Source organism: Ranitomeya variabilis, chromosome 7 (genome assembly GCF_051348905.1).
Source record: "Ranitomeya variabilis isolate aRanVar5 chromosome 7, aRanVar5.hap1, whole genome shotgun sequence".
Lineage (NCBI taxonomy): Eukaryota > Metazoa > Chordata > Amphibia > Anura > Dendrobatidae > Ranitomeya > Ranitomeya variabilis.
In genome coordinates, this window is record NC_135238.1 from 196,522,045 (window position 1) to 196,547,763 (window position 25,719).

The window sequence follows — 25,719 nt, forward strand, 5'->3', positions numbered from 1 at the left end:
ACCTTTCTTCGAATAGATCGAATTATACCTCCTTCTTTCACCAAAAAGTTAAAGGAAACAACCGGTGCACTAGGTTCTTCTGTTCTTACGGAATGTAAAATTACTGGATCACCACCGATATCGATCACTTGGCTTCATAATGGAAGCAAAATCTTCAGTGGGGACAAATATGAACCCGAGTTTACAGATAATCTTTGTGTTCTAAAGATACATAACTTGGAGTCCTCAGATTCCGGTAGTTATACTTGTGTGGCAGCCAATGTCGCTGGAACAGATGAATGTAGTGCTACTATGGTAGTACAAGGTAAGTTGTTTAGCACATAATAAAGAAGTCTTTTTTACTTAAAAAAATAGGAAGGTTTCTTTTAGAATTTTGAAGTGCTGTAATACAACACAGTCACTTATTCTTTTACCAATTCTTCTGCAGAGCCACCCACCATTGTGACAAAACCTGAACCACTGGATGCGCTACCAGGCATGAATGTCTCTTTCACGAGCATTATAAGGGGTACACCCCCATTTAATGTGCACTGGTTTAAGGGAAGCAGTGAACTTGTTTCTGAAACTAAATGTGTTATTAAATTGAAAGATTCAGCTGCTATCTTGGAATTGTATGAGGTTGACACAGTCCACAGTGGGGACTACACTTGTGTTGTGTCTAATGATGCAGGAAAAGACTCATGCACTACCCGTCTATTTGTGAAAGGTAACTTTATCAAAACTCTTTTTTACCGGGATTCTCTACTTTTAGTGAATTTTCGCTAACAATTTCTTATCTTCTTAACTTAGAACCTGCTGCTTTTGTAAAGAAAATAAAAGACTACAGCGTCGAAACTGGAAAACCCTTTAGCTTGGAGAGCACGTATACTGGCTCACCTCCCATTTATGTAACATGGGAAAGGAATGGTGTGGAAGTAGCACAGTCTGAGAGATGCAATTTAACTGCGACAGAAAAATCTTGCATCCTAGAAATCTTAAGTTGCTCTAGTGAGGATGATGGAGAGTACACTTGTCGTGTTGAAAATGAAGCTGGGCAAGATGCCTGTCAAGCCTTAGTGACAATTCTAGGTTTGTTGCTCTATCATTTTCAACATGGATTTGAAGTGTTTTTCTTAAACAGGAAACTAGGGTTTAAATGATTGTAATATTCTTTTGATAGAGCCCCCTTACTTTATTACCAACATTGAAGACACTGAAGCAGCGGTTGGTGATTCAACATCTTTGCAATGCCAAGTTGGAGGAACTCCAGAAATTGTGATATCGTGGTACAAAGGGGATACAAAACTCCGATCTACTCCAGGATGTAAAGTGTACTTTTCCAACAATGTTGCAACCTTAGCTTTGAGCAAATTGGATAAAAATGATACCGCAGAATATATCTGCAAAGCAGAGAATTCTGTAGGATCTGTTTCTTCTAAAGCAGTACTTACAGTTCAAGGTGATTTTCTTACTTATCCAATGCATTCTCTTATTCTTCTTTAGAAAGGGGGAAATAGATGTTGTTTATCTACTTATTCTTTTGCAGACCGTCAACTCCCTCCTTCATTTGCCAGAAAAATGAAGGATCTGGAGGCAACATTAGGACAACTGGTGAAATTTGATTGTCGTATCAATGGTTCTGAGCCCATTGAGGTTTCTTGGTATAAAGATGGAGTGCCTTTATCTGAGGATCATAACGTGCAATTGTCATTTTCAAATAATGTAGCTACTCTTCGTATTCTTGAAGCAGATAAAGATCATGCTGGTCTGTATTCTTGCACAGCTACAAATTCGGTCGGTACCGCTTCTTCCACTGCTAAACTTACAATCTCAGGTTTGTGTATTTGTTCTCATTTCAAATGGGTCAGATCTTTCTTCAACTCAACAGATGAGTACATATTCTCTTTAGATGGTAATAAAATCAGTGTTTTGCTGTTCATTTTGATTTGTAGAACCCAAGAAGCCACCATTCTTTGATAAAAGAGCAGCACCTGTAGGTGCTGCACTTGGAGAAAGTACAGATTTTGAGTGCCATATTTCTGGAACACAGCCAATTAAGGTGATATGGACCAAAGATAACAAAGAAATTAAAACAGGTGGAAATTATAAGATATCTTACATTGGTAACACAGCGCACCTGAGAATTCTAAAAGTGAGCAAAGGCGATTCCGGTGTGTACGCTTGCCTAGCAGCCAATGATGTTGGGAAAGAATCTTGTTCAGCTGAACTGAGTGTGAAAGGTATTTTGTTACTTATCCAAATGTACTGTTAAAAAACATTGTTCTTAGTTTTTTTTATATGAAACACAAACACTTTGCGACAAAAAGACTCTTCTTTCTGTGCTTGCTTTGTGTGTGTTTGTCTTCAGTTTTTGAGTATGTTTTTCTTTTCAGAACTTATGCAAAATGGTAAGAGCTTATGTTCTTTCTTGATATATTTAGGGATACAGCTAGAGAAAAGTACAGCTAGGTTAGCATTAGCTGGCCAGAGCGAAACAGCAACATTCATATACATTATTCTTTACCCACAGAGACATTCATGTTATTTACTTTAACACAAAGCAAACCTATACAGCTAGATCAACTTACATTTTCTAATTGATGTGCTTGAGCAGATAGTTACTTTCTTCTTTTAATTTCTTAGAACCTCCAAAGTTTGTAAAGAAGCTAGAACCTTCTCGAATTGTGAAACTTGGTGGTTCGGCTCAATTTGAATGCAAAATTAGTGGATCTCCAGAAATTAGAGTTATTTGGTACAAAAATGACATTGAACTTCATCCAAGCGAAAAACACAACTTATCCTTTGTGGACAATTTAGCAGTACTGGAAATTGCTGAATTCAGCAATGAAGACAGTGGAGATTATACCTGTGAAGCTCATAACGACGCTGGCAGTGCAAGCTGCAGTATTGCAATCACAGTAAAAGGTGCCATTTTAATCAATAGCTTCTTTTTGATGTTTACATGTGATGCTCTAAAAGCTTTATTAATCATAATGCAAGGAAGAAGGCATAGTGCCAAAACATTTGACTACTTTTGTCCCTTTTTGTATCAATCAGCAGTAATTAGTGAGACATTCTTTAAGTTTTACTTATATAGAATTGCCACAACTATTACATTCATACTCATTATATTCTCTTTGTCTTGGATTAGTTAGACCAACTTTAGATGGTCATAATGCCTGCGCATATTATCATCATCATTACAACTGCAACTCTCGAGCCCCTTTGTGGTGGTAGGACAATGTCCTACTGGGGGTTGCAGTATTGCTACATAACTTAGTGTAACTTCATTTTCAAAAACTTTTGCTATGTCACAGGGATTTTTTGATCGATGGGGCACCTAGACCACCACCAATCAAAACATTTCTCTGTAGGCCCATTTAATTGGTTTCATTTGAGGTCATTAAACATCTGATGATCAATTAGGAACAAGTCATCTACTGGCCTGTTTACATAGGCTGATGAAATTATACCACCAGAACTATTTTTAATATATTTGATTTGTCCCTATTAGAGATAAGCAAAATTGTTAAAGTGGAATTGAATTCTACTCGAATTTGACAAAAAACAGCATTTTCCAAAATACAAATATGTTGCAATTCATTCCGGCATATTCAGCAAAATGGCAGCCAGTTGGAGCCATGATTTTGTGGAACCAGAGAGAGCTAGTCAAAAGGTTAGAAAAAAAATAATGCTCACCACTCCCACCATCCCCACAGCATGCCCTTCTTGACATCTCTTGTTTTCGTCTTCATCTGTTGCACGCATTCTCTTTGGCCTTCTTAATTTCAAGGCAGGTCTTCCAACTGGACAAGACATTGGACATCACTGTGTGTCATGCTGTCACTGGGAAAAATGTTGTGATGTCAGGATGTTATGATTAGAGTTGAGCGAATTTGATTGTCACAACACATGCATTGAGAGCCTGTTTGTTGGGCTCTCCATGCATGTGTCACATGCAGCTGCGTCGCTAAACAGCTGATCAGCTGGAGCGATCCAGGGAGCTGGGTTCCCTCTGCAGCTTATTCGGTAAGCGCTATAGCTTGCCGAATAAACCTGACCCGATCAAATTCGCTCATCCCTAGTTGAGCTGGAAACCAGAGCCTGGTATGAAGAAGACTAAAAAGAATGCACGTATTGAAAAATGGAGAGAAGAAGATGTGCTGAGGACCAGTAGGCAGGCTGCAGGGATGGTGAGACATGTGAGCAGTGACTTGAATATTATTTTTCTTTTTACATGCTACGTTAATTATGCTTTAGTATGAGTAACATTCAGTTTGCAGACAATACTTTCACTCTCCCTTTAAAGTCCACATGATTTGCCAAATTCAAATTCCGTCAGATTCTCTCATCTCTGGTCTCCTTACAATATCATGTTATCAGCAGCACATCGCCTCTTTACATGAGGGAATGTTCTACTGATATCAATATTTTTATGCTGCTTTAAATGTTTTAATCACTCAACAAATGAGAGCATTTTTCTCATTTAACAATTGTTTTCTGCTATGATTCCAGGGGTCAATAATTAGAAACAAGCATTCCTAGGAATGTTTTTTCACCTGTTGTATTGTAAGCTCAACTAAATGTAGGTATACTTTAATATATAGCTACATTGTAGTTGCCTGAAATGGATACTTTACTACTATACTTAACATTTCAGGTAACTCTCACTTCAAATAATATCATTTGGATTCTCAACATGGAAATAGTGATAATTTGAGGTATCTTTCAACCCATACATGCACATAATTTTCACACATTAATCATTGTCAAAAAATAGTCAAATTCACAAACAGTCTCATAGATACTTTACACCACCTTAAAATGTGTTGTGATGCAAGCCGTTTGCCACTTCAAAGAAAGATTAATTCAAGTATTTTATAAAAATATTTCTTTTTTATTTATAGAACCCCCTATTTTTGTTAAAAAGCCCACTCCAGTGGAGGTTGTAAAAGGTGTCGATGTGAGTTTTGAGTGTGAACTTTTGGGAACCCCTCCATTTGAAATTGCCTGGTTCAAAGACCGGCGACAAATTCGAAGCAGTAAAAAATTCAAGGTCACCTCCAAAGACACACGTGCTAGCATCCACGTTCTTAATGTTGAATCAGCAGATATAGGGGAATATCAATGCAAAGCTGTCAATGAAGTCGGAAGTGATAACTGTGCATGTGCTATCAAGTTCAAAGGTTGGTACAGACTGCAATTGCCCCATTCTTAATAGTGTACTTTTCATGTTTTCTTAAACAATATGATTTTTGAATCATGCACATTGTTTTCTTTAATAGAGCCACCGCGCTTTATGAAAAAGCTCAGCGATTCTTCAAGCCTTATCGGAGAAGCAGCAGAGTTGCAGGCTGTTACTGAGGGTTCTCAACCCATTTCAATTACTTGGCTCAAGGACAAAGGAGATATTGTTAGAGAAAGTGAAAATGTCAAGATATTTTATTCAAATAACATTGCAACTTTGCAAATTGCCAGCACAGAGTCTTCAAGTGCAGGAAAATACACCTGCCAAGCCACCAATGAAGTGGGAGCACGAGAGTGTGCTGCAGTTCTTTCTTTAATAGGTTGGTAACATTGGGAATAACTAGTTACCTATTTCTTTAGATTCTTTTGGAAGATTATGATTTTTTTTCTTAAGTTTGATCTTCTGAGAGTATTTGTAATTTTGTTTCAGAACCTGCAAGGATTGTAGAGAAGCCAGATCCAATGCGAGTCGCAGCTGGTGGTACCTGTTCTCTTGAATGTACTGTCGCTGGGTCACCTGAGCTTATTACAAAGTGGTACAAAAATGCTAAGGAATTGCACAATGACAACAAATACTCAATTAGTTTCTCTAACAAAAGATCAACTCTCAAGATTTCTTCTGCGGATAAGGCAGACAGCGGCGCATACACATTTGAAGTCATGAATGATGTTGGTGAAAGCAGCTGTACTGTTTCAGTTGATGTTGTTGGTTAGTTTGATTATATCTTGGTTCTGAAATTAGATTTTAATATATTCTGTATCTTGTACTCACCATAACACTGTCCTCCCGCAGATCGTGTTATTCCTCCATCTTTCACCAGAAAACTGAAGGATACCTATGGTGTATTGGGTTCCTCAACATGTTTGGAATGCAAAGTCTCTGGCTCACTTCCTATTTCTGTCTCTTGGTATCTAAGTGGGAACAAACTTGTTAGTAGTGACAAACATGAAATCACCTTTTCAGATAGTGTCTGCACCTTAGTGGTGAACTCACTAGCGTCCACAGATGTTGGAAACTACACATGTGAGGCTTCTAATGTGGCAGGAACTGATGAATGTAGCACTTCTTTGATTGTTCAAGGTCAGTAACACCTAATGTTCTTATTAGGTGGCAGATTTCTTGCACCATCTTCTTAATATTTTCTTCTTGTTATGCCCTTTTAGCTCAAACTTAATAATAATTATATTATTATTACATCTTTAGAACCACCTTCTTTTGTGAGGAAACCTGAACCACAGGAAGTTATACCTGGCTCTAGTGTGACCTTTACCAGTGTCATTAAAGGAACGCCACCATTTAAAGTTCACTGGTTTAGAGGAAGCAGTGAGTTAGTACCAGGACCTAATTGTAATACCTCTTTGCAAAATTCATTTGCGGCTTTGGAGTTATACAATGTAGACACATTACAGAGTGGAGACTATACTTGTCTTATAAGCAATGAAGCCGGCAAAGACTCATGCACAACACATCTCCTTGTCAAAGGTTAGTTTTAGCGAACATCTGTCACATAGAACACAGTATTAATAGCATCACATATTCATATTTTTTTTCTTTACTACTACTTAATAGCACCAGCTACATTTGTGAAGAAACTGAATGACTCTAGCATTGAATCAGGCAAATCTATCACTTTGGAATGCACTTATGTTGGGTCACCCACCATCTTGGTTACTTGGAGCAAGAACGGCATAGACATAAGCCAATCTGAAAGATGTAGCATAACTACTACAGAAAAGTCTTGCCTACTTGAAATATTTAATGCCACGCAGGAGGATGATGGAGAATACACATGCCAAGTGGCAAACGAAGCTGGCAAGGATACATGCAGTGCCTTATTATCTGTCTTAGGTTTGTATCTACCCATTGAGCATTTGCAATAATTTCTGACTAACTTGACTCTGTTTTAATGGTTCCTATAACCATTGTTTGTTCTTTAGAACTACCTTATTTCATTTCACCGTTGGAACCTGTGGAGGTTGCTGTTGGAGAATCTACATCTTTGCAATGCCAAGTTGGAGGAACGCCAGAAATAAAAGTTTCTTGGTATAAGGGAGATACAAAACTGAGATCAACTCCTGCTTACAAAATGCAGATGAAAAACAATATTGCAACATTAGTTTTCAGTAAGGTAGAAAAGACTGATAGTGGTGAATATATCTGCAAAGCCGAAAATGTTGTGGGATCTGCTTCTTCCAGTGCTCTTTTCACTGTACAAGGTGAAATTTACTTTCTTAAAACTTCTTATCTTTAATTGTAAAGCATTATTCAAGGTTTTAAATAAAGAGGGAAAAAAGTTCAACATTTAGAAGGCACTTATAATACTAAAACTTATTTTTTTGCAGAACGTAAACTGGCTCCATCGTTTGCCAGGAAAGTTAAGGATGTTCAAGAAACTATTGGTTCATCAGTTACCTTTGACTGTCGAATCAATGGCTCTGAGCCAATTGAGGTCTCTTGGTATAAGGATGGTATTCTTTTGAGAGATGACAATAATGTGCAAACATCTTATATTGACAACGTTGCAACTCTTCAAATTTTGGCTACTAGCGTCGATCATCTTGGTCAATATTCTTGCACTGCTTCAAATCCTATTGGGTCAGCATCTTCCAGTGCTAAACTTGCTCTCACAGGTTTGTTGAATCGAAAGTGTAAGACTTCTTAGTCTTCCAAAAATGTGAAGTGGCAAATTAAAGGTTTTTTTTCAAGAACATGATGTTACCATATTTGTATTTATGTTTTACTTCCAGAACCCAAATCTCCTCCTGTTTTTGATTTAAAACTTGAATCTACAAATGCTCCTCTTGGCGAAGCAGCCAGTTTCGAGTGCCATGTCACTGGTACCCATCCAATTAAAGTGTCCTGGGCAAAAGACAACAGAGAAATTCGTCCTGGTGGAAACTATAAGATTACTTTTACTGAAAACAAAGCTCACTTAAAGGTCCTTAAAGTCAGCAAGGTTGATGCTGGTATCTACACATGTTATGCCAGCAATGAAGTTGGAAAAGACTCTTGTACAGCCTCTCTTGAAGTGAAAGGTATGTCTTAGGGCTCTTACTGAAATTTTTGGGGGTCTGACAGTAGACTTTAAGGCTAGTGATTAAATTTTTAAAGCTAAAATAGGAAATCATACCTTATATCATAACGTATTCATATTTTTCTTCTCAAGAACCCCCACGATTTGTAAAGAAGTTGGAATCTTCAAAGGTCATCAAACAAGGCGATTCTGATAGGTTTGAATGCAAAATCAGTGGATCGCCAGAGATAAGAGTTGTTTGGTTTAAAAATGATGCAGAGATTCAACATGGTGGAAAATATACTGTGTCTTTTGCCGACTCTCTGGCTGTGCTCGAGATAACCGATGCCAGCATTGAAGACAGTGGAGATTACACTTGTGAAGCTGTTAATGACGCTGGTACCGTGAGCTGTAGCACATCACTTAAAGTGAAAGGTAAGAAAATCTTAGTCTTAAACAGGCACAGATTATATTTCTACATGGTGCTTTGAGAGAAGCTGGTACATTCTGGGTGTAATTCATTTTCTATATCTAAATCTTCATAAGTTGTCAAACAAGATAATTTCTCTTGCCTAGAAAAAATATTTCATGACATAGATCAATGAAAACTTTAGCATAATTCTAATTTAAGCTAATAACATAACTGCTTGTGTTATGGAATAATTAATCATTCTAAGTAAAAAATTGAAATTTACTAAAAAAAAGTTTCTTTTTTGGGTTTTGTAGAACCACCAGTTTTCATCACCAAGCCAGAACCTGTACTAACACTTAAAGGACTTGATGTAACTCTTAAATGTGAACTACAAGGCACTTCACCATTTGAAGTGACATGGTTCAAAGACAGAAGAGAGATAAAGAGTAGCAAGAAATTCAAGATAATTACAGAAAATTATCTTGCTTCTTTTCACATTCTGAAAGTTGATGCTGGTGATATTGGTGAATATCAGTGTAAAGCAGTGAATGATGTTGGAAGCGACACCTGCCTAAGTTCTATTAAGCTAAAAGGTTGGTAAAATCCCCCAGACATCTTTCTTGTTTTTGGGTTTCTCATTCAAAAAATAGTTTTGCCCTCTAATAAGATGCTTATTAGGTATTTCTTTCTTTTAGAACCTCCAAGATTTGTGCAGAAGGCAGAAAACTTCACTTCAGTGGTGGGAGAGTCCGCTCAGCTGCAGGCTGTTGTTGCTGGCACTCAGCCTATAACAGTGGTATGGCTGAAGGACAAAGATGAAGTTGTTCGAGAAAGTGAAAATATCAGCCTTTCATTCACAGACAACACTACAACTCTTAATTTTGCATCCACCAAGCCAGAGAATACTGGAAAATACACCTGCCAGATCAAAAATGAGGCTGGTGCACAGGAATGTTTTGCAAGCTTATCAGTTCTAGGTTTGTGTTCTTAAAATTCATATCTGGTCTTGCAGAACTTTGATATAACCAGTTGATTAAAAAATATGATTTATTAGTCAAGCTTAATTAATTAGCCATTTTATTAATTTCTTTCTATGCTGTAACATTCTTAAGCATCATCTCATACTGAGGGATTTTCTGCTTTCTTAATTCATGTGGACCTTTGACCTTTATTTTCCAGAATCCGCAATTATTGTTGAAAAACCACAACCAATCAAGGTTACGGCAGGCGAATCTTGCACACTAGAATGCACCGTTGGTGGAACTCCAGAACTAATAACTACTTGGTTTAAAGATGGAACAGAACTATCAAATGATGAGAAATATAAAATTAGTTTCTTTGGCAAAGTTGCTAGCCTCAAAATATTATCCACCGGAAAGGCTGATGCTGGTGAATATGTTTTTGAGGTGAAAAACAGTGTTGGCAAGAGCAGCTGCACAGCTTCAGTTGAAATATCAGGTACATTTTGTTCAATGTGCTGTTGCTGTATGAGACATAGAAAAATTAATGGATTATAACTATTTTTGGTGTACATTGCGCCAAAAATTGTTGCAAATCATTGTCTGTGGCAAAACTACACAAACAGTTTTGCCATGTTCTCAAAAAAATATAAAATTAGCAGTGCTCATTAGAGGGGGCATTATTCAGATTAAAGACATAAAATGTCACTTTGGCATGCAAAACAATACCAACTCATAGCTGACTTCATAGTACTATCATGAATCTTAAAAATCTACCCCATAGCACTTTTTTTCTTCAGCCACAATATTAACATTGCAACCATAATCTAGATCATGATACTAACCATCATGGTTTTTTCTTGATTCTTGGAAAACCGCTAGAAAAAAAATCAGTTTCTTTGAGAGAATTGTCGTACTTGCTTACATTGGATTTCTTTTTCGGTTTTCACAGACCGAATTATTCCTCCATCGTTCACTAGAAAGCTGAAGGAAACATATGGGCTTCTTGGATCCACAACCTCAATGGAGTGCAAAGTATCTGGATCACCTCCCATTGTTGTTTCCTGGTCATTCAATGGTAACGAGATCATAAGTGGGGACAAATACCAAACTGCCCTCACTGACAACACTTGTTCATTGAAAGTGAGTGAACTCACACCATCAGACGCCGGAAAATATATCTGCCATGCTACCAACATTGCCGGATCTGATGAATGCAGTGCTGCTTTATCTGTTAAAGGTCAGTTGTAAAAGTAGTAGGTTTCTTTCTCTTCTTAGCTTCACATTCCATTATAAATATGCAGAAATATTCTTATTTAACACAAGTCCCATAAGGATAAACTAGCACCCTCTTATAATTAATGGAAAAGTATTTATTACTTGAAAATATTGAGCACTGGTATATTAAAGATGCAAATCATAGCATGGGGCTATGTATTATTGCATTCTTCCTTGTTGTATGTTGGCTCAAGATATCCATTCCCAAGATGACATGTTTGATAAAAATAACTTTGCGCTATCTTTTGCCATTTCATATCACTTTTGGTGGTAAATGATCTTTTGGCACTGGGAGAAATCTTAGATATATCAGGCTTAGAAGAAGCACAAGGAAGGACACTTCTGTAGCACAAATAACATCTAGCAGCTAAAATAATTAATAATTTAGACAAATTTGGTTAAAGGTTCATTCGTAGGTTGATGGATACCAGTTTCCAGTAGTAAAGAGTTTGGTTTTCTCTTATTTTTCATATTTTATTACATCTTAATTATTTTATGATTTCTTAACATTTTCTATCACATCATATTTTAGAGCCACCATCATTTGTTGAGAAGCCAGAATCTGTTGAAGTTCTTCCAGGGGCCACAGTAACCTTTGCAAGTGTACTTCGTGGAACACCGCCATTTAAGGTTTCTTGGTATAAAGGAAGTGATGAAATCTTTCCAGACAGCAATTGCAATATTACTCTTACTAACACCATATCAGTACTAGAGCTTTACAACATCAGCAGCCGACAAAGTGGGGATTATTCCTGTCATGTTAGTAATGATGCCGGAAGGGACTCTTGCTCAGCTCAACTCTTTGTTAAAGGTTAGGTTTTGTAAATATAAACCCTTTTTTTTTAATAAAAATCTACTTCTTTGTCTTGGGAAAATGCTTATTATCTTGCATTAATTACATCTTTTATAGAACCTGCTCAATTTGTGAAGAGGCTCTCTAATTATCAGACAAATACAGGTAAACCCATTGTTTTGGAATGCACATATACTGGAACTCCTCCAATATATGCAACTTGGAAGAAGAACGATGTTGAGATATCTCAATCAGAACGTTGCAGCATAACCACAACAGATACATCTTGCATTCTGGAATATTCAAGATGCACAAATGATGATGAGGGCACATATACCTGCCATGTAGAAAATGCAATTGGACATGACACCTGTCAAGCATCGGTGTCAGTATTAGGTACGTCTTCTAGATTCACCATTAACTTATAGGGGATAGAGCACTAGCAATATTTATTTACGGCATAAGTAATAAATGTATGGACATTGGTTGTACCACTATTAGTATCCTACTCATTACAAGATAGGTGATAAATATATAATCATTGGTGGTGCCAACGCTGAGACACCACCATCTACAGGAAAGGTTATAAATATATTATCAATGGTGGTACTAAAACTGAAACACCAACTTCCACATAATAAAAAAAAATTATAAATGTATTCTCAATGTTGGTACCACCTCTGAGACACCACCATAACACAGGTTAGATGACAAATCTTGGTGGTACTACTGCTGGTACACAGCATAGGTGACAACTGGATAATCAATGGAGGTACGACTGCTGGAACGTTATTCACAGGAAAGATGATAAGCGTATGATTGATTGTGGTATTACTGCTGGGTTACCCTCCTCTACAGTATAGATTATAAATATATAATTCATGTTGGCACTCCCACTTGGAACCCTATCATCTACAGGATAGATGAGAAATGTATGATCAATGCTAGTACTACCTTTGGGACCGCACCGTCTACATGATAGGTGAATAATATTTGATAGATGATGGTAATACTTCTGGTACACCATCGTCGACAGCAGTGTTCCCCAAGAAGTGGTCCTCAAGAGCCACCAACAGGTCATGTTTTCAGGATTTCCTTAGTATTGCACAGGTGATAATTGCATCACCTGGACAGGCAAGCATTCAATGACCTGCGCAATACTTAGGAAATCCTCAAAACATGACCTGTTGGTGGCTCTTGCGGACCGGAGTTGGGGAACACTGGTCTACAGGATGGGTGATAAATGTATGATTGATAGTGTTACTACTTCTGGTACATCACTGTATGCAGTATATATGATAAATATTTGCTCAGTAATAACAGCTCTGGGACCCCACTTTGTACAAGATAGGTAAGAAATGTATGATTGATGTTAGTACTACCTTGGAGACAACACCGTCCACAGTATATATAATAAATTAATGATTCATGGTGATACTCTGGGAACCAACCATTTGCAGGCATCTATGGGAAAGGTAATTAGTGTATGATCTACCAATTGGAGCCCACCGTCTACCGAATAGGTGAATATTGTATCACTGACAGAGCTAACCAACACTGGGACCAAACTGTTTATGAGAATGAGTATCTCCTCTTTGAATAGAGAAGTGGCCATGCATGTTCACTACAACTCCATTTATCACCTATGGGACTGACAGAGTCCAGTAGACTTTGAATGGACAATGGTTCCATTGAGACTGGACCCCCACAGTCTTGTGATAAGTGGGAGTCTAAGTAGTAAAACCCCAGCGATCATACAGTTAACTTGTGGATATGAAATAAATATTGTTGATAGAACAACCCATTTACTTTTCTTAATGTACAATCTTTATATTGCACAAATGTACTAAATGTGATGCCTTACCTCCTAGAACCCCCATATTTCTTAACGCCACTTGAATCAGTGGAGGTATCTGCGGGTGATGCTGTGTCATTGCAATGCCAAATTCAAGGAACACCAGAAATAAAAGTATCTTGGTATAAGGGTGATACAAAACTACGACCAACTGAGGCTTTGAAAATACATTTCAAAAACAATGTTGCTACTCTTATATTTAATCAAACGGGACTTCAGGATTCTGGAGAATACATATGTAAAGCTGTAAATCATGTTGGTGACGCTTCCTCTTCTTCAGTTCTAACCGTGAAAGGTAAAAATAATCATTTTTTCATTAATATTGATTTTTTTTAATGCAGAGGACAATTTGTGGTAAGTGATAGAATGAGTAGCGCAGTGATAATATTTCCGCTTATCTGTGATCGCTTCCTTCCGCTTTCTTTGCACCATGCAGTGTTTAGATACAGTTCATCCTTTGTTCAATCTCTACTGCATCATGTCTTTCTGCAGAGCGTATCCTTCCACCTTCCTTTGCAAGAAAAGTGAAGGACATAAAGGAAACTATTGGCTTATCGGTATCATTTGAATGTCAAATAGTTGGGTCAGAACCTATTGAGGTTTCATGGTATAAAGATGGTGTACTAATAAGAGATGACTATAATATTCAAACATCATATATAGATAAAACTGGTACCCTTCAAATCTTACAAACTGACAGACACCATGCTGGGCAGTATACTTGTACGGCTACCAATTATGTTGGCACTGCCTCCTCTAATGCCAAACTCGTTCTTACAGGTTTGTGTGTTGTCTATTTTCATATCTTAATAGTTGGATGATATAGTCTTCAGTGTTGCTAATTGTTATACATTTCATACTTTTCTAGAGGGTAGAAATCCACCATTATTTGATGTTAAGCCTTCACCGGTGGATGTTCCCGTGGGAGATCCTGCTGAATTTGAATGTCATGTGATGGGAAGTCAGCCGATCAAACTTGCCTGGTCAAAAGGAAACCAAGAAATTAAAACTGGTGGTAACTATAAGGTTACCCAAATGGAGAATACTACCAAACTTACAATTGCAAAAACTGATAAAGCCGATTCTGGACAGTACACTTGCTCTGCCAGCAATGATATGGGCAAGGATTCTTGCACAGTGAAACTTAATGTACAGGGTATGTACGTCTAGAGACAATAATCCAGTTATCCAAAATCAAGGTTTCTTGGGGTGGGATTTTACTAATTTTGCTGATCAATAGAGTTTATTCTAAACAAAAAAAAGCAAAAGTTAAATCACCTTTTGGTGGTCTTTGCCATTCTGTCAGTGATGACGGCTCATGCAATAGTCATGTGACTGTTGCAGTCAATCACCGGCCTCAGTGGTCAAGTATCATACCTAAAAATGACACCGCTAAATCCACTATTTGGCAGCAGCTGTCTTATTCTGATAGCAGTACTTCAGTACTGCAGATGCGGTCTGGACCATCAAACCTGTGCTTGTAACTGAAATGGCTAGTATTACTTAATTTTGTGTTCTAAATGTTTTAACATTTCAGAAAACCTCTTTAACCTCTTCATGACAGGGCTATTTTCCATCTTTTTCGCTTTCGATTATTCCTCTCCTTCTTCCAAGATTCAAACCTTTTTTATTTTTTGGTTGACATAGCCGTATGAGGACTTGATTTTTGCCGACAAGTTGTATTTTTAAATAACACTATTCATTCTACCACATAGTGTACTGGAAAACTGGAAAAAAAATCCAAGTGTGATGAAATTTAAAAAAAAGTGCAATTCCATAATAGTTTTTTTGAGTTTTCCTTATTTACCTTGTTCACTATATGGTAAAACTGACCTGCTGATATGATTCTCCAAGTCAATATGAGTATACAGATACCAAATATGTATTTTTTTTAAATTTAAATGGTGAAAAAAATTGAAAATGTGAAAAAAAGGTTCCTTAGGCTAGGGTCACATTGCGTTATGTGACCGTGTTTAACGGACTACATTACACCGCGGCATAACGCGGTGTTAACGTAGTCCGTTAATGCCGCCATAGCCTGTAATGGTGAACGCGTCGCTAGCGCCCGCCCACATTGGGCGTGCGCTAGTGATGTGCCGTCATTTGAGTGACGGACCTCAGACGCTGCTTGCAGCGTCCGCGGCTCACCCGAGGTCTGTTCCTCGCTAGTGCAGATCGGGGATCTGCGCTAGCGGGGACGCTGAACGCGGACCCTAGAGAAGCATTGCGTTAGTGCAATCCGCTAGCGCTATGCGCTTAACGGATTGCCCTAACGCAATGTGACCCTAGCCTTATGTAGCTATTTTCCAAGACCCACAACATTTTCTTTTTTCATAATATGGGGCTGTGTGAGGGCTTTTTTGTGCCCTAAATATGCATTTTTACGAATGATTTGATCGTCTCTTATAGAATTTTATTGTAATGTTGCGGAGAACAAAAATCATTATTCTATTTCTTTTCTCGTTACGCTATTTATCGATCAGACAAATTTATTTAATATTTTGATAGATCAGACTTTTAGGAACTGATCAATAAGAAATATTTGTATTTTTTATTTTTTTTTTATTTTTAATGTGGCAAAAGGGTGGTTGATATGAACTTTTATTTTTTTTATTTTTTTTTCATATTTTTAAATATATTTTTTTCACTTTATACTGTATTTGTTAGTTCCATTGAATGACTTGAAGCTGTGACCATTCGATCGCTTGTGTTATACACAGCAGTGCATCAGCACGGCAGCTAAATGCTGGCTTTCACAGGAGAGTCGTAATGACAGGCAGCGGGATCTTCAGAAGACCTCCGTCTGTCATGGCAACACATCAGCACCCTGTGATTACATCACAGGAGTGCCGATGGGAGCGTGGAATGATGAGCCCCCCTGCCGGGGCATGTTAAATGCCACTGTCATCGATTGACAGGGACATTTAACAGGTTAATAGCCAGAAGCAAGGCTCTGCTCCACCCGCATCTTTTAGAGGCAGATGATGGCTGAATAATTCAACCATCATCTGCCATGAAAAGATGCAGGCTCGGCATGTGAGCCCGCATCAAAGGCAGGGACACGCCATATGACATAAGTTTACATCGTGTGTTGTGAAGGGGTTGAGTTTATTTGCAAGCTATTTTTTATTAATATTTTATTATTATTTCTGCTTTTATCAGAACACTGCACAGTGACTCTATTTGGTACAATAGATGTTTGAAGGGAATCTTTCATGACAATCAACTGCCCCAAACCGCTTATATGATCTTGTAGCTCCTTGAAATGTTACCCAACATATATTTTTATTTATAAAATCTGCTATTCCTTAACTGAAACATCCACATTTTGATCCATATGCGAACAAAATTGAAGTGCTTTGGGTGTGACTTGAATAATTTTCTAAGCCTCTGTCTCCGGTGCTCTGTATCCTGCCTTGCTTCACCTTCTTCTGCTTGACTGATATCTCACTGGCCTGACTGCACAGCCAGTGAGTTGCCATGTAAGCAGAAGAAGGTGAAGCTAGAATATGAGCAACGGACGCAGAGGCTCAGAAAGTGCTTTGATCCAGCCTCATTTGCACATGGATTAAGATGATATTGGGTAGTGGATTTTCATTTTGACAGATTATTTTTTTTAATATAGTATTATTGATTATTGAAAGTACTGTTTGCAGCTTGAATGATGATGCAAACTAGTGACTGATATTAGTAGAAATGTTTAGTCATTAATAACAATACAGTGCCTACAAGTAGTATTCAACCCCCTGCAGATTTAGCAGGTTTTCACATTTGGAATTAACTTGGCATTGTGACATTTGGACTGTAGATCAGCCTGGAAGTGTGAAATGCACTGCAGCAAAAAATAATGTTATTTCTTTGTTTATTTTTTTTTTAAATTGTGAAAAGTATTTTCAGAGGGTCATTTATTATTCAACCCCTCAACCCACCAGAATTCTGTTTGGTTCCCCTAAAGTATTAAGAAGTAGTTCAGGCACAAAGAACAATGAGCTTCACATGTTTGGATTAATTATCTCTTTTTCCAGCCTTTTCTGACTATTTAAGACCCTCCCCAAACTTGTGAACAGCACTCATACATGGTCAGCATGGGAAAGACAAAGGAGCATTCCAAGGCCATCAGAGACAAGATCGTGGAGGGTCACAAGGCTGGCAAGGGGTACAAAACCCTTTCCAAGGAGTTGGGCCTACCTGTCTCCACTGTTGGGAGCATCATCCGGAAGTGGAAGGCTTATGGAACTACTGTTAGCCTTCCACGGCCTGGACAGCCTTTGAAAGTTTCCTCCCGTGCTGAGGCCAGGCTTGTCCGAAGAGTCAAGGCTAACCCAAGGACAACAAGGAAGGAGCTCCGGGAAGATCTCATGGCAGTGGGGACATTGGTTTCAGTCAATACCATAAGTAACGTACTCCACCGCAATGGTCTCCGTTCCAGACGAGCCCGTAAGGTACCTTTACTTTCAAAGCGTCATGTCAAGGCTCGTCTACAGTTTGCTCATGATCACTTGGAGGACTCTGAGACTGACTGGTTCAAGGTTCTCTGGTCTGATGAGACCAAGATCTAGATCTTTGGTGCCAACCACACACGTGACGTTTGGAGACTGGATGGCACTGCATACGACCCCAAGAATACCATCCCTACAGTCAAGCATGATGGTGGCAGCATCATGCTGTGGGGCTGTTTCTCAGCCAAGGGGCCTGGCCATCTGGTCCGCATCCATGGGAAGATGGATAGCACGGCCTACCTGGAGATTTTGGCCAAGAACCTCCGCTCCTCCATCAAGGATCTTAAGATGGGTCGTCATTTCATCTTCCAACAAGACAACGACCCAAAGCACACAGCCAAGAAAACCAAGGCCTGGTTCAAGAGGCAAAAAATCAAGGTGTTGCAGTGGCCTAGTCAATCTCCTGACCTTAACCCAATTGAAAACTTGTGGAAGGAGCTCAAGATTAAAGTCCACATGAGACACCCAAAGAACCTAGATAACTTGGAGAAGATCTGCATGGAGGAGTGGGCCAAGATAACTCCAGAGACCTGTGCCGGCCTGATCAGGTCTTATAAAAGACGATTATTAGCTGTAATTGCAAACAAAGGTTATTCCACAAAATATTAAACCTAGGGGTTGAATAATAATTGACCCACACTTTTATGTTTAAAATTTATAAAAATTTAACTGAGCAACAAAACTTTTTGGTTTGTAAGATTTATGCATCTGTTAATAAATCCTGCTCTTGTTTGAAGTTTGAAGGCTCTAACTTATTTGCATCTTATTAAACCTGCTAAATCTGCAGGGGGTTGAATACTACTTGTAGGCACTGTATCTAACATAAAACGTGCATTAGCAAAAGAATACATGACTTGTTTGGGTTTAAGGGTAAAGATTGCTTCCTACTGCTACAAATAATACCCAAATTTAAAATGATCCACTTTTCTTCAAAGAGCGAAAAACACCCCCAACTTTTACCAAGAAACTTTCCGAAACTGTTGAGGAGACTGAAGGTAACACATTCAAGCTAGAAGGTCGCGTTGCTGGTTCCCAACCATTAATTGTGTCCTGGTTGAAGAATAACCAAGAAGTTGAGCAGTCTTCAAATAATGAAATCTCATTTAAGAACAATGTGGTTCTTCTGAATGTTAAAAAATCCAGTCAGGCAGATGCCGGCTTGTATACCTGTAAGGTATCGAATGATGCAGGAAGTGCCATCTGCACCTCTTCAGTGCTTATTAAAGGTAACGTTGTGGTATCTCTACTATTACGTGAGAAACATTGCTACTGGCTTGGAATGAATGAAAAACTAATTTTGACTCTTTTTTCACTAAGAACCCAAAAAGCCTCCAGTATTCGATGAGCCGCTGTCATCTGTGAGTGTCACTGAAGGAGAAGGCTTACAGCTCAGTTGTCATGTGGACGGATCACAACCAATCAGGATTCAGTGGCTCAAATCTGGGCGCGAAATCAAATCTTCTAATACCTGCAGCGTCACCTTCATTCAGGGAACTGCAACACTAGAACTTAAAACGGCTGCTAAGGCAGATGCAGGCGACTATGTTTGTAAAGCAACCAATGCTGCAGGAAGTGAATCCACTAAGTGTAAAGTTACAATAACAGGTAGTGAAAATAATATATTCATATTCATATTATGAATGAGATATTTTGTACTCATTACAGCTTGCACCTGTTCACACTTGGGAGGTGCTGGTCAAGTTTTTTTGTATAGCTATTTTGGAGGGTGTGGCTCCCTCTGCTTTAACACTGCAGTCCTCCCATTGACCTGCAGGTCTTCTTTACCAATTCTACTTGCCCATTCAAATTGTAAGTTGCAGCCCACGAGAGACGTGTTTGTCCATTATTGGAGGCTTTTTAGCCCGAAAGTGGCATGTTCAGTAGGATAGGGAAGGGTTATGATAGGACCCATCAGAGAAGTGTTACCTTGCTGTGGTTGATGGGCATACATGAATTGGCCAATTTATGCGCTAAGAACCTTTGCTTTTTTGCAAGTACATCTTGCTGAGGGACAATGCGGTTGGAAGTTATTTCTATTGACACTATATGTCTTGGCATTCACAGAGTGCTGCTGTGCTCTTTTATACATAGATTATAAATTTGCTTTTAATTATTCATTTTCATTAGAATTGTTAAAAATCTAAATAATATATATATATATTTTTTTTAAGATAAAGCAGCAGCCGCCCCTGCACCAGCTAAGAAGGCACCGATTGATGGAAAACTTTTCTTTGTTTCTGAGCCAGCAAGTGTAAAAGTTGCAGAAAGTAAGTGGATAGTTTTTTAATTCTTTTTTTCCTTTACACGTTTTGCCCATTTATGTAACCTATCTTCATTCTTTCAGACCGTACAGCAACATTGATTGTTATAATTGGCAGAGATGTTACCCATTTATCTATCCTATCTTTATTCTTGCAGAGGGTACAGCAACATTCATTGCTAAAGTTGGTGGAGATCCAATTCCTAATGTGAAGTGGATGAAGGGCAAATGGAGACAGCTTAACCATGGTGGTCGCATTGTAGTTCAACAGAAAGGAGACGAAGCTAAACTAGAGATTAAAGAAGTCACCAAAACTGATTCTGGGCAGTACAGATGTGTGGCCTTTAATAAGCATGGTGAAATTGAGTGCAACACTAACCTGACAGTTGATGAGAAGAAACAAGAGGCATTGGAGGGTGACCTCAGAGCTAAACTTAAAAAGTAAGTATGTTTCCAAGGGGCAGGTCATGTAGACTTGTAAGAAAGTCTTTACAGTGTTCATTCATTTTACCTATTAAACATATTTACCTTAGAACTCCAACTAAGAAGAAGGAGGAAGAAGAGAAAGTTATTGATATCATGGAGCTCCTTAAAAACGTAGATCCAAAGGAGTATGAAAAATATGCCCGTATGTATGGCATAACAGATTTCCGTGGTCTACTTCAAGCCTTTGAGCTCCTCAAAGCAAGCAGAGAGGAGGAGAGCCACAGAATGGTATGTTCAGGGATATTTATTGTTTCTAGGTATAATAATACTGAACAATGTCTGTATAATAATGTGATTGCATAGGGAAAATTAGAATTTTTAACCATATTAGGTACTAATGTGGGTAATTTGTGTTTTTCTATGTGGATCAAGAGAACAAATGCAGGAAACTGTTTATTCATTGTCTGCCCTTTGCCAGATCAAACATTAATGTAAATATTAACCCCTTTATGACCTTAGATGTATCCATACATCCAGGTTGCCTGATACATACTGATCTTGGATACATCATGGTGATCACCCTTGCACAGAGGCTGCGCGTGCGTGATCATCTCCAGGTGTCAGCTCATTCTGGCTGCTGACACTCGGCTCTCAATCCCAGGAGCGGTGCCTACACAACTCCCTGCATTATAACCCCCTAAATGCTGTGATTGCTGCTATCGCAGAATTAAGCAAGCAGGCAGAGGGAACAAAGCCCCTCAGCCTTTGGATTGGCAACCCCACAACATTACGTGGGGGCCAGATCGTTGCCATGGTGACTTATCACTCTGCCTTCTCAATTTTACCATACGGAAAGTAAAAAACAAAAACAATTCCTGAGTTATAGGTTCTTGTTTATTCTGCCTCCCAAATATGGAAAAGAAAGTGATCACAAAATGTCATGAGCCCGAAAATTGTATCAATAAAAACATCAACTTGTCCTGAAAAAAAAAGCCCTAACATGACTTTGTTAGCAGAAATATGGACAAATTATAACTCTCAAAATCACAAAATATGGTGATGCAAAAACTACTTGTTGGAAAAATAAAGCGTCCTTTAGTGTGTGACAGCAGCCAAACATTAAAACCGATATAAATCTGGTATCGCTGTAAATGCACCGACCCGAAGAATAAAGTTGTCTAGTCACTTATACTGCATGGTGAACAGTGTAAAAAAAATAAAATAAAACCAGTTCTTCACCTGCTGTTGATTTGTTCTTCTGCCTCCCAGAGATCACAGTAAGGCTCAGGTCACATTTATCATGTGCTCTATTATGAGTGCTTATATTGGAATTTTGGTGTAAATCTTTGAAATATGTGATTCAAGTGGAACTCCCAGAAAAAAAAATTCCCTATAATGAAGCAGATGGAGGCACTGTGGATCCAATCTGACCTGTGATCCGTCTTTTTATTATGAGTGCATAAAAGTGCTCTCGGACAGTTTTGTGCACCTCTGAAAAAAAGGACACCATTGAACAGAAGCATGACAGAGTCCATAGTAACTATGCTGCCTCATTAAAGTGTATGGATCCCTCAGGTGTTTCACCTGAATGACGTCACTTGTAGATTTAAAGGGAAACCCCGATGTAAGTGCTCAGCGTAAAGCACAAGATAAATGTGATCCCAAATGTTATGTAAAATGTTCCCAATAAAAGCTTCAACTCAATCCACAAAAAAAGCAAGTCTCCACTGAGGTCTGTCATCTGTTAATGGAAATTTAGGGTCTTCCATGTTACTGGTAGCACAAAGGCTCTGGAAGAGCAAAATGGCCCGCATCCGCCAAAAGAAATTCAGGAAATTCTGTGCTCCAAATCCCCCTCCCTACTGAGCCCTATTGTGCCTAAACTGCAGTTAGTGTCCACACGTTTGGCATTTCTATAGTGATGAGAGCCCCCCTAATTTATGGGTGCATGAGCTGGACACAATGTGTGGGCACTACAAAGTGCTGGTCACTACAATGCTAGTTTGCAATTTTCATTTAGCAACATCCACTGCTACTGTTGTTTCTGGAAAACACCCATGAAGTCAAAATCATCACGACGCCTGTAGATAAATTCCCAAAGAGGTATAATTTCCAAAATTTGGTCTTTAAGGGGTATTCTGCTCTTCTAGCACTTAGGGGCTCTGTATATGGAGTCTGAAAACTATTATAGAGAATTCTGCGCTCCAGAATGCCTCCTGTATAACAGTACTGCATACCATACTGTGAGATTCGGGAGGCTCCGTCCCTCCTGAGTGTCGCCATATGGCTAAGCAGTACTGTACAGCTACCTATGGGGTATTTCTACATTTAGCAGAAATTGTGGGACACATTTTGGGGTCATTTTACCAATTTCCCAGTCTGAAAATCTAAAATCAGGGGCTAAACCAAAATTTTGGTGATAAAAATCAAAATTTTTTTCTTCATTGCCCAATGGCAGAAAATCATGTGACCCACCTGTGGTGTTAATATCATAACTTCACCCCTAGGTGAATTCATTGGAAAGTGTAGTTTGTAAAATGGTATCTCTAATGGTGGCTTTGCTTTTCTGGCATCTCATGGGCTCTACCAATATGACATAGCACCCTCAAACCAGTCCAGTAAAATCTGAATTCCAATATGGCTCTTCTTCCACTTTGAGCCTTGCTTTGTGCCTCAAGACTAGTTTTTGACCACATATGGGGTATCGGTGTACTCAGGAGAAATCACACAACACATTTTGGGATCACTTTCTCCTGCTATCCTTTCAAAAATAAAAAAATGGGAATATAATAACATTTTTCTGTAAAAAAAGTATATATTCACAGACTTATGTCATAAACTTCTGTGAAGCAGCTGGGGGTTAAAGGTGCTCAAAACACATTTAGTTACATTCCTTGAGAGGTCTAGCTTCCAAAATGGTTTCACATATGGGATATTGGTGTACTCAAGATAAATTGCACAACAAATTGTATGGTGCAATTTCCCCTGTTACATTTGTAAAAATGTTACATTTGGGGCTAAAAAAACATTTTTGTGGGTAAAATGTGTTTTTTTTATTTTCACGGCTCAATGTTATAAACTTCTGTGAAGCACCTGGGAATTCAAGGTGCTCACCACACATCTAGATAACTTCCCTGAGGAGACTAGTTTCCAAAATGGTGTCACTTGTGAATGGTTTCCCCAATTTAGGCATATCAGGGGCTCTCCAAGCACAACATGGCATCCGCTAATTATTCCAGCAAATTTTGCATTCAAAAAGTCAAATGGCGCTCCTTCCCATCAGAGCCCTACCGTGTGCCCAAACAGTGGTTTTCCCCCACATGTGGGGTATCAGCATGCTCAGAAGAAATTGTACAACACATTCTTGGGTCCATTATTTCCTGTTACCCCTGCAAAAATAAAAGAAACTTGGGTCTAAAGTAAAATTTTTGTGACAAAAAGTTAAATGTTAATTTTCTCCTTCCACATTCCAAAAATTCCTGTGTAGCACCTGAAGGGTTAATAAACTTTTTTATTATGGGTTTGGGTACCTTGAGGGGGTGCATTTTTTAGGTTGGTATCACTTTGGGGTATTTTCTGTCATATAGGCCCCTCAAAGTCACTTTAAATGTGATTTGGTCCGTAAAAAAATGGTTTTGTAAATTTTGTTGGAAAAATTAGAAATTTCTGGTTAACTTTTAACCCTTATAGCTTAATAACAAAAAAACTTAAAGTTTCAAAAATGTATTAACTATTTTGTTTGATATAACTATCTGATTTAATGGCATAAAAATGTAAAGTTTGAAAATTGCTAAATTTTTGCCAAATTTTCATTTTTTTCACAAATAAATGCAAGTCATATCAAGGAAATTCTACCACTATCATAAAGTACAGTATGTCACAAAAAATAATTTCAGAATCAATGGGATCCATTGAAGCATGCCAGAGTTAGTACCTCATAAAGTGACAGTGGTCAGAATTGTAAAATTTGGCCTTGTCATTAAGGTGCAAACAGCCTTGGGAGGTAAATGGGCTCATAAACTATTTATTTTATTCTTTTCTACTAGGAACTTGAATTTGAAGAACGATCTCAAACAGAAGAGCAAGAATTTGATGAACTTGTTGCTTTCATTCAGCAAAGAATGAGCCAAGCTGAAGTAAGCGTAACATCCTCCATATTTAGTGATGCTTAATTTCAAGTAGGAATTAGGTGGAGTTAATCTACATATTTGTTTTTTTCTATAGCCTATCGATATAATTAAAGACATTGAAGATCAGACTGTACAGGCAAAGAAGGAAGCAGTCTTTGAATGTGAAATCAAGATTAATTATCCTGAAATCAAGCTCTCTTGGTACAGAGGAACTGTCAAACTAGAATCCAATGAAAAGTATGACATCAGCGTCCAGGAAGATCGCTATATTTTGAGAGTTAAAAATTGTCAGCCAGAAGACCAAGGAAATTACCGTATTGTGTGTGGACCACATCTTGCTAGTGGCAAATTAACAGTCATTGGTAAATATGTGTAATATCTAAATCTATAACCTTGAAGCGTATCTTGAAACTTATGTGCCCCAGTGCAAATTCTGCAACTGGGACACCTGATCTATCACGTGCTACTTATAATATTGGTGTTTTTATGTGATGGTGCTTAATAGGTGCCCATATGTGACTTCCACCTCTTTGCCTTCAGTAGTTATAACTCTAGAGTTTTTCTTAGCAAAGTCAAAGGATTGAAGGTTTCTTTAGAGTCTATTGCTATAGAGATGTAATTGACTGCATTTGAGTTGTTGTAGAACCATATGTAGGCAAAACCTTTTTGCAAAGATGTTTTTTTTAACATAGATGCACTGGAATAGTGGTATTCAAAGGTGTACTTACCTATAACATACAAGTGACAGTATATGTCGGATCCATAACTAGCAGTTAGGTTGTGTGTTATATTAACAGTTTACTGTAGTGATCCCCAACCTTCTTTACCTTGAGAGCCACATTCAGCTCTGAGTGAGAATTGTAAGCC

At 38.3% G+C, this 25,719-nt stretch overlaps 1 protein-coding gene across 1 annotated transcript in view; it reads left to right on the top strand.

Annotated features, from left to right (window-relative positions):
* Positions 1-25,719, top strand: part of TTN (titin) — a 285,913-nt gene that overhangs the window by 99,132 nt on the left and 161,062 nt on the right. Inside the window, exons 68-100 of the mRNA XM_077272621.1 lie at positions 17-304; positions 428-706; positions 790-1,068; positions 1,160-1,438; positions 1,526-1,813; positions 1,932-2,219; positions 2,623-2,904; positions 4,887-5,165; positions 5,265-5,546; positions 5,657-5,935; positions 6,020-6,307; positions 6,431-6,709; positions 6,797-7,075; positions 7,165-7,443; positions 7,570-7,857; positions 7,975-8,262; positions 8,394-8,675; positions 8,967-9,245; positions 9,348-9,629; positions 9,832-10,110; positions 10,564-10,851; positions 11,422-11,700; positions 11,800-12,078; positions 13,554-13,832; positions 14,030-14,317; positions 14,406-14,693; positions 18,972-19,262; positions 19,354-19,641; positions 20,208-20,303; positions 20,455-20,737; positions 20,830-21,010; positions 24,769-24,858; positions 24,947-25,214. Coding sequence (XP_077128736.1) covers positions 17-304; positions 428-706; positions 790-1,068; positions 1,160-1,438; positions 1,526-1,813; positions 1,932-2,219; positions 2,623-2,904; positions 4,887-5,165; positions 5,265-5,546; positions 5,657-5,935; positions 6,020-6,307; positions 6,431-6,709; positions 6,797-7,075; positions 7,165-7,443; positions 7,570-7,857; positions 7,975-8,262; positions 8,394-8,675; positions 8,967-9,245; positions 9,348-9,629; positions 9,832-10,110; positions 10,564-10,851; positions 11,422-11,700; positions 11,800-12,078; positions 13,554-13,832; positions 14,030-14,317; positions 14,406-14,693; positions 18,972-19,262; positions 19,354-19,641; positions 20,208-20,303; positions 20,455-20,737; positions 20,830-21,010; positions 24,769-24,858; positions 24,947-25,214 — 8,844 coding nt within the window. The remainder of the gene's footprint in view (positions 1-16; positions 305-427; positions 707-789; positions 1,069-1,159; positions 1,439-1,525; positions 1,814-1,931; positions 2,220-2,622; positions 2,905-4,886; positions 5,166-5,264; positions 5,547-5,656; positions 5,936-6,019; positions 6,308-6,430; positions 6,710-6,796; positions 7,076-7,164; positions 7,444-7,569; positions 7,858-7,974; positions 8,263-8,393; positions 8,676-8,966; positions 9,246-9,347; positions 9,630-9,831; positions 10,111-10,563; positions 10,852-11,421; positions 11,701-11,799; positions 12,079-13,553; positions 13,833-14,029; positions 14,318-14,405; positions 14,694-18,971; positions 19,263-19,353; positions 19,642-20,207; positions 20,304-20,454; positions 20,738-20,829; positions 21,011-24,768; positions 24,859-24,946; positions 25,215-25,719) is intronic.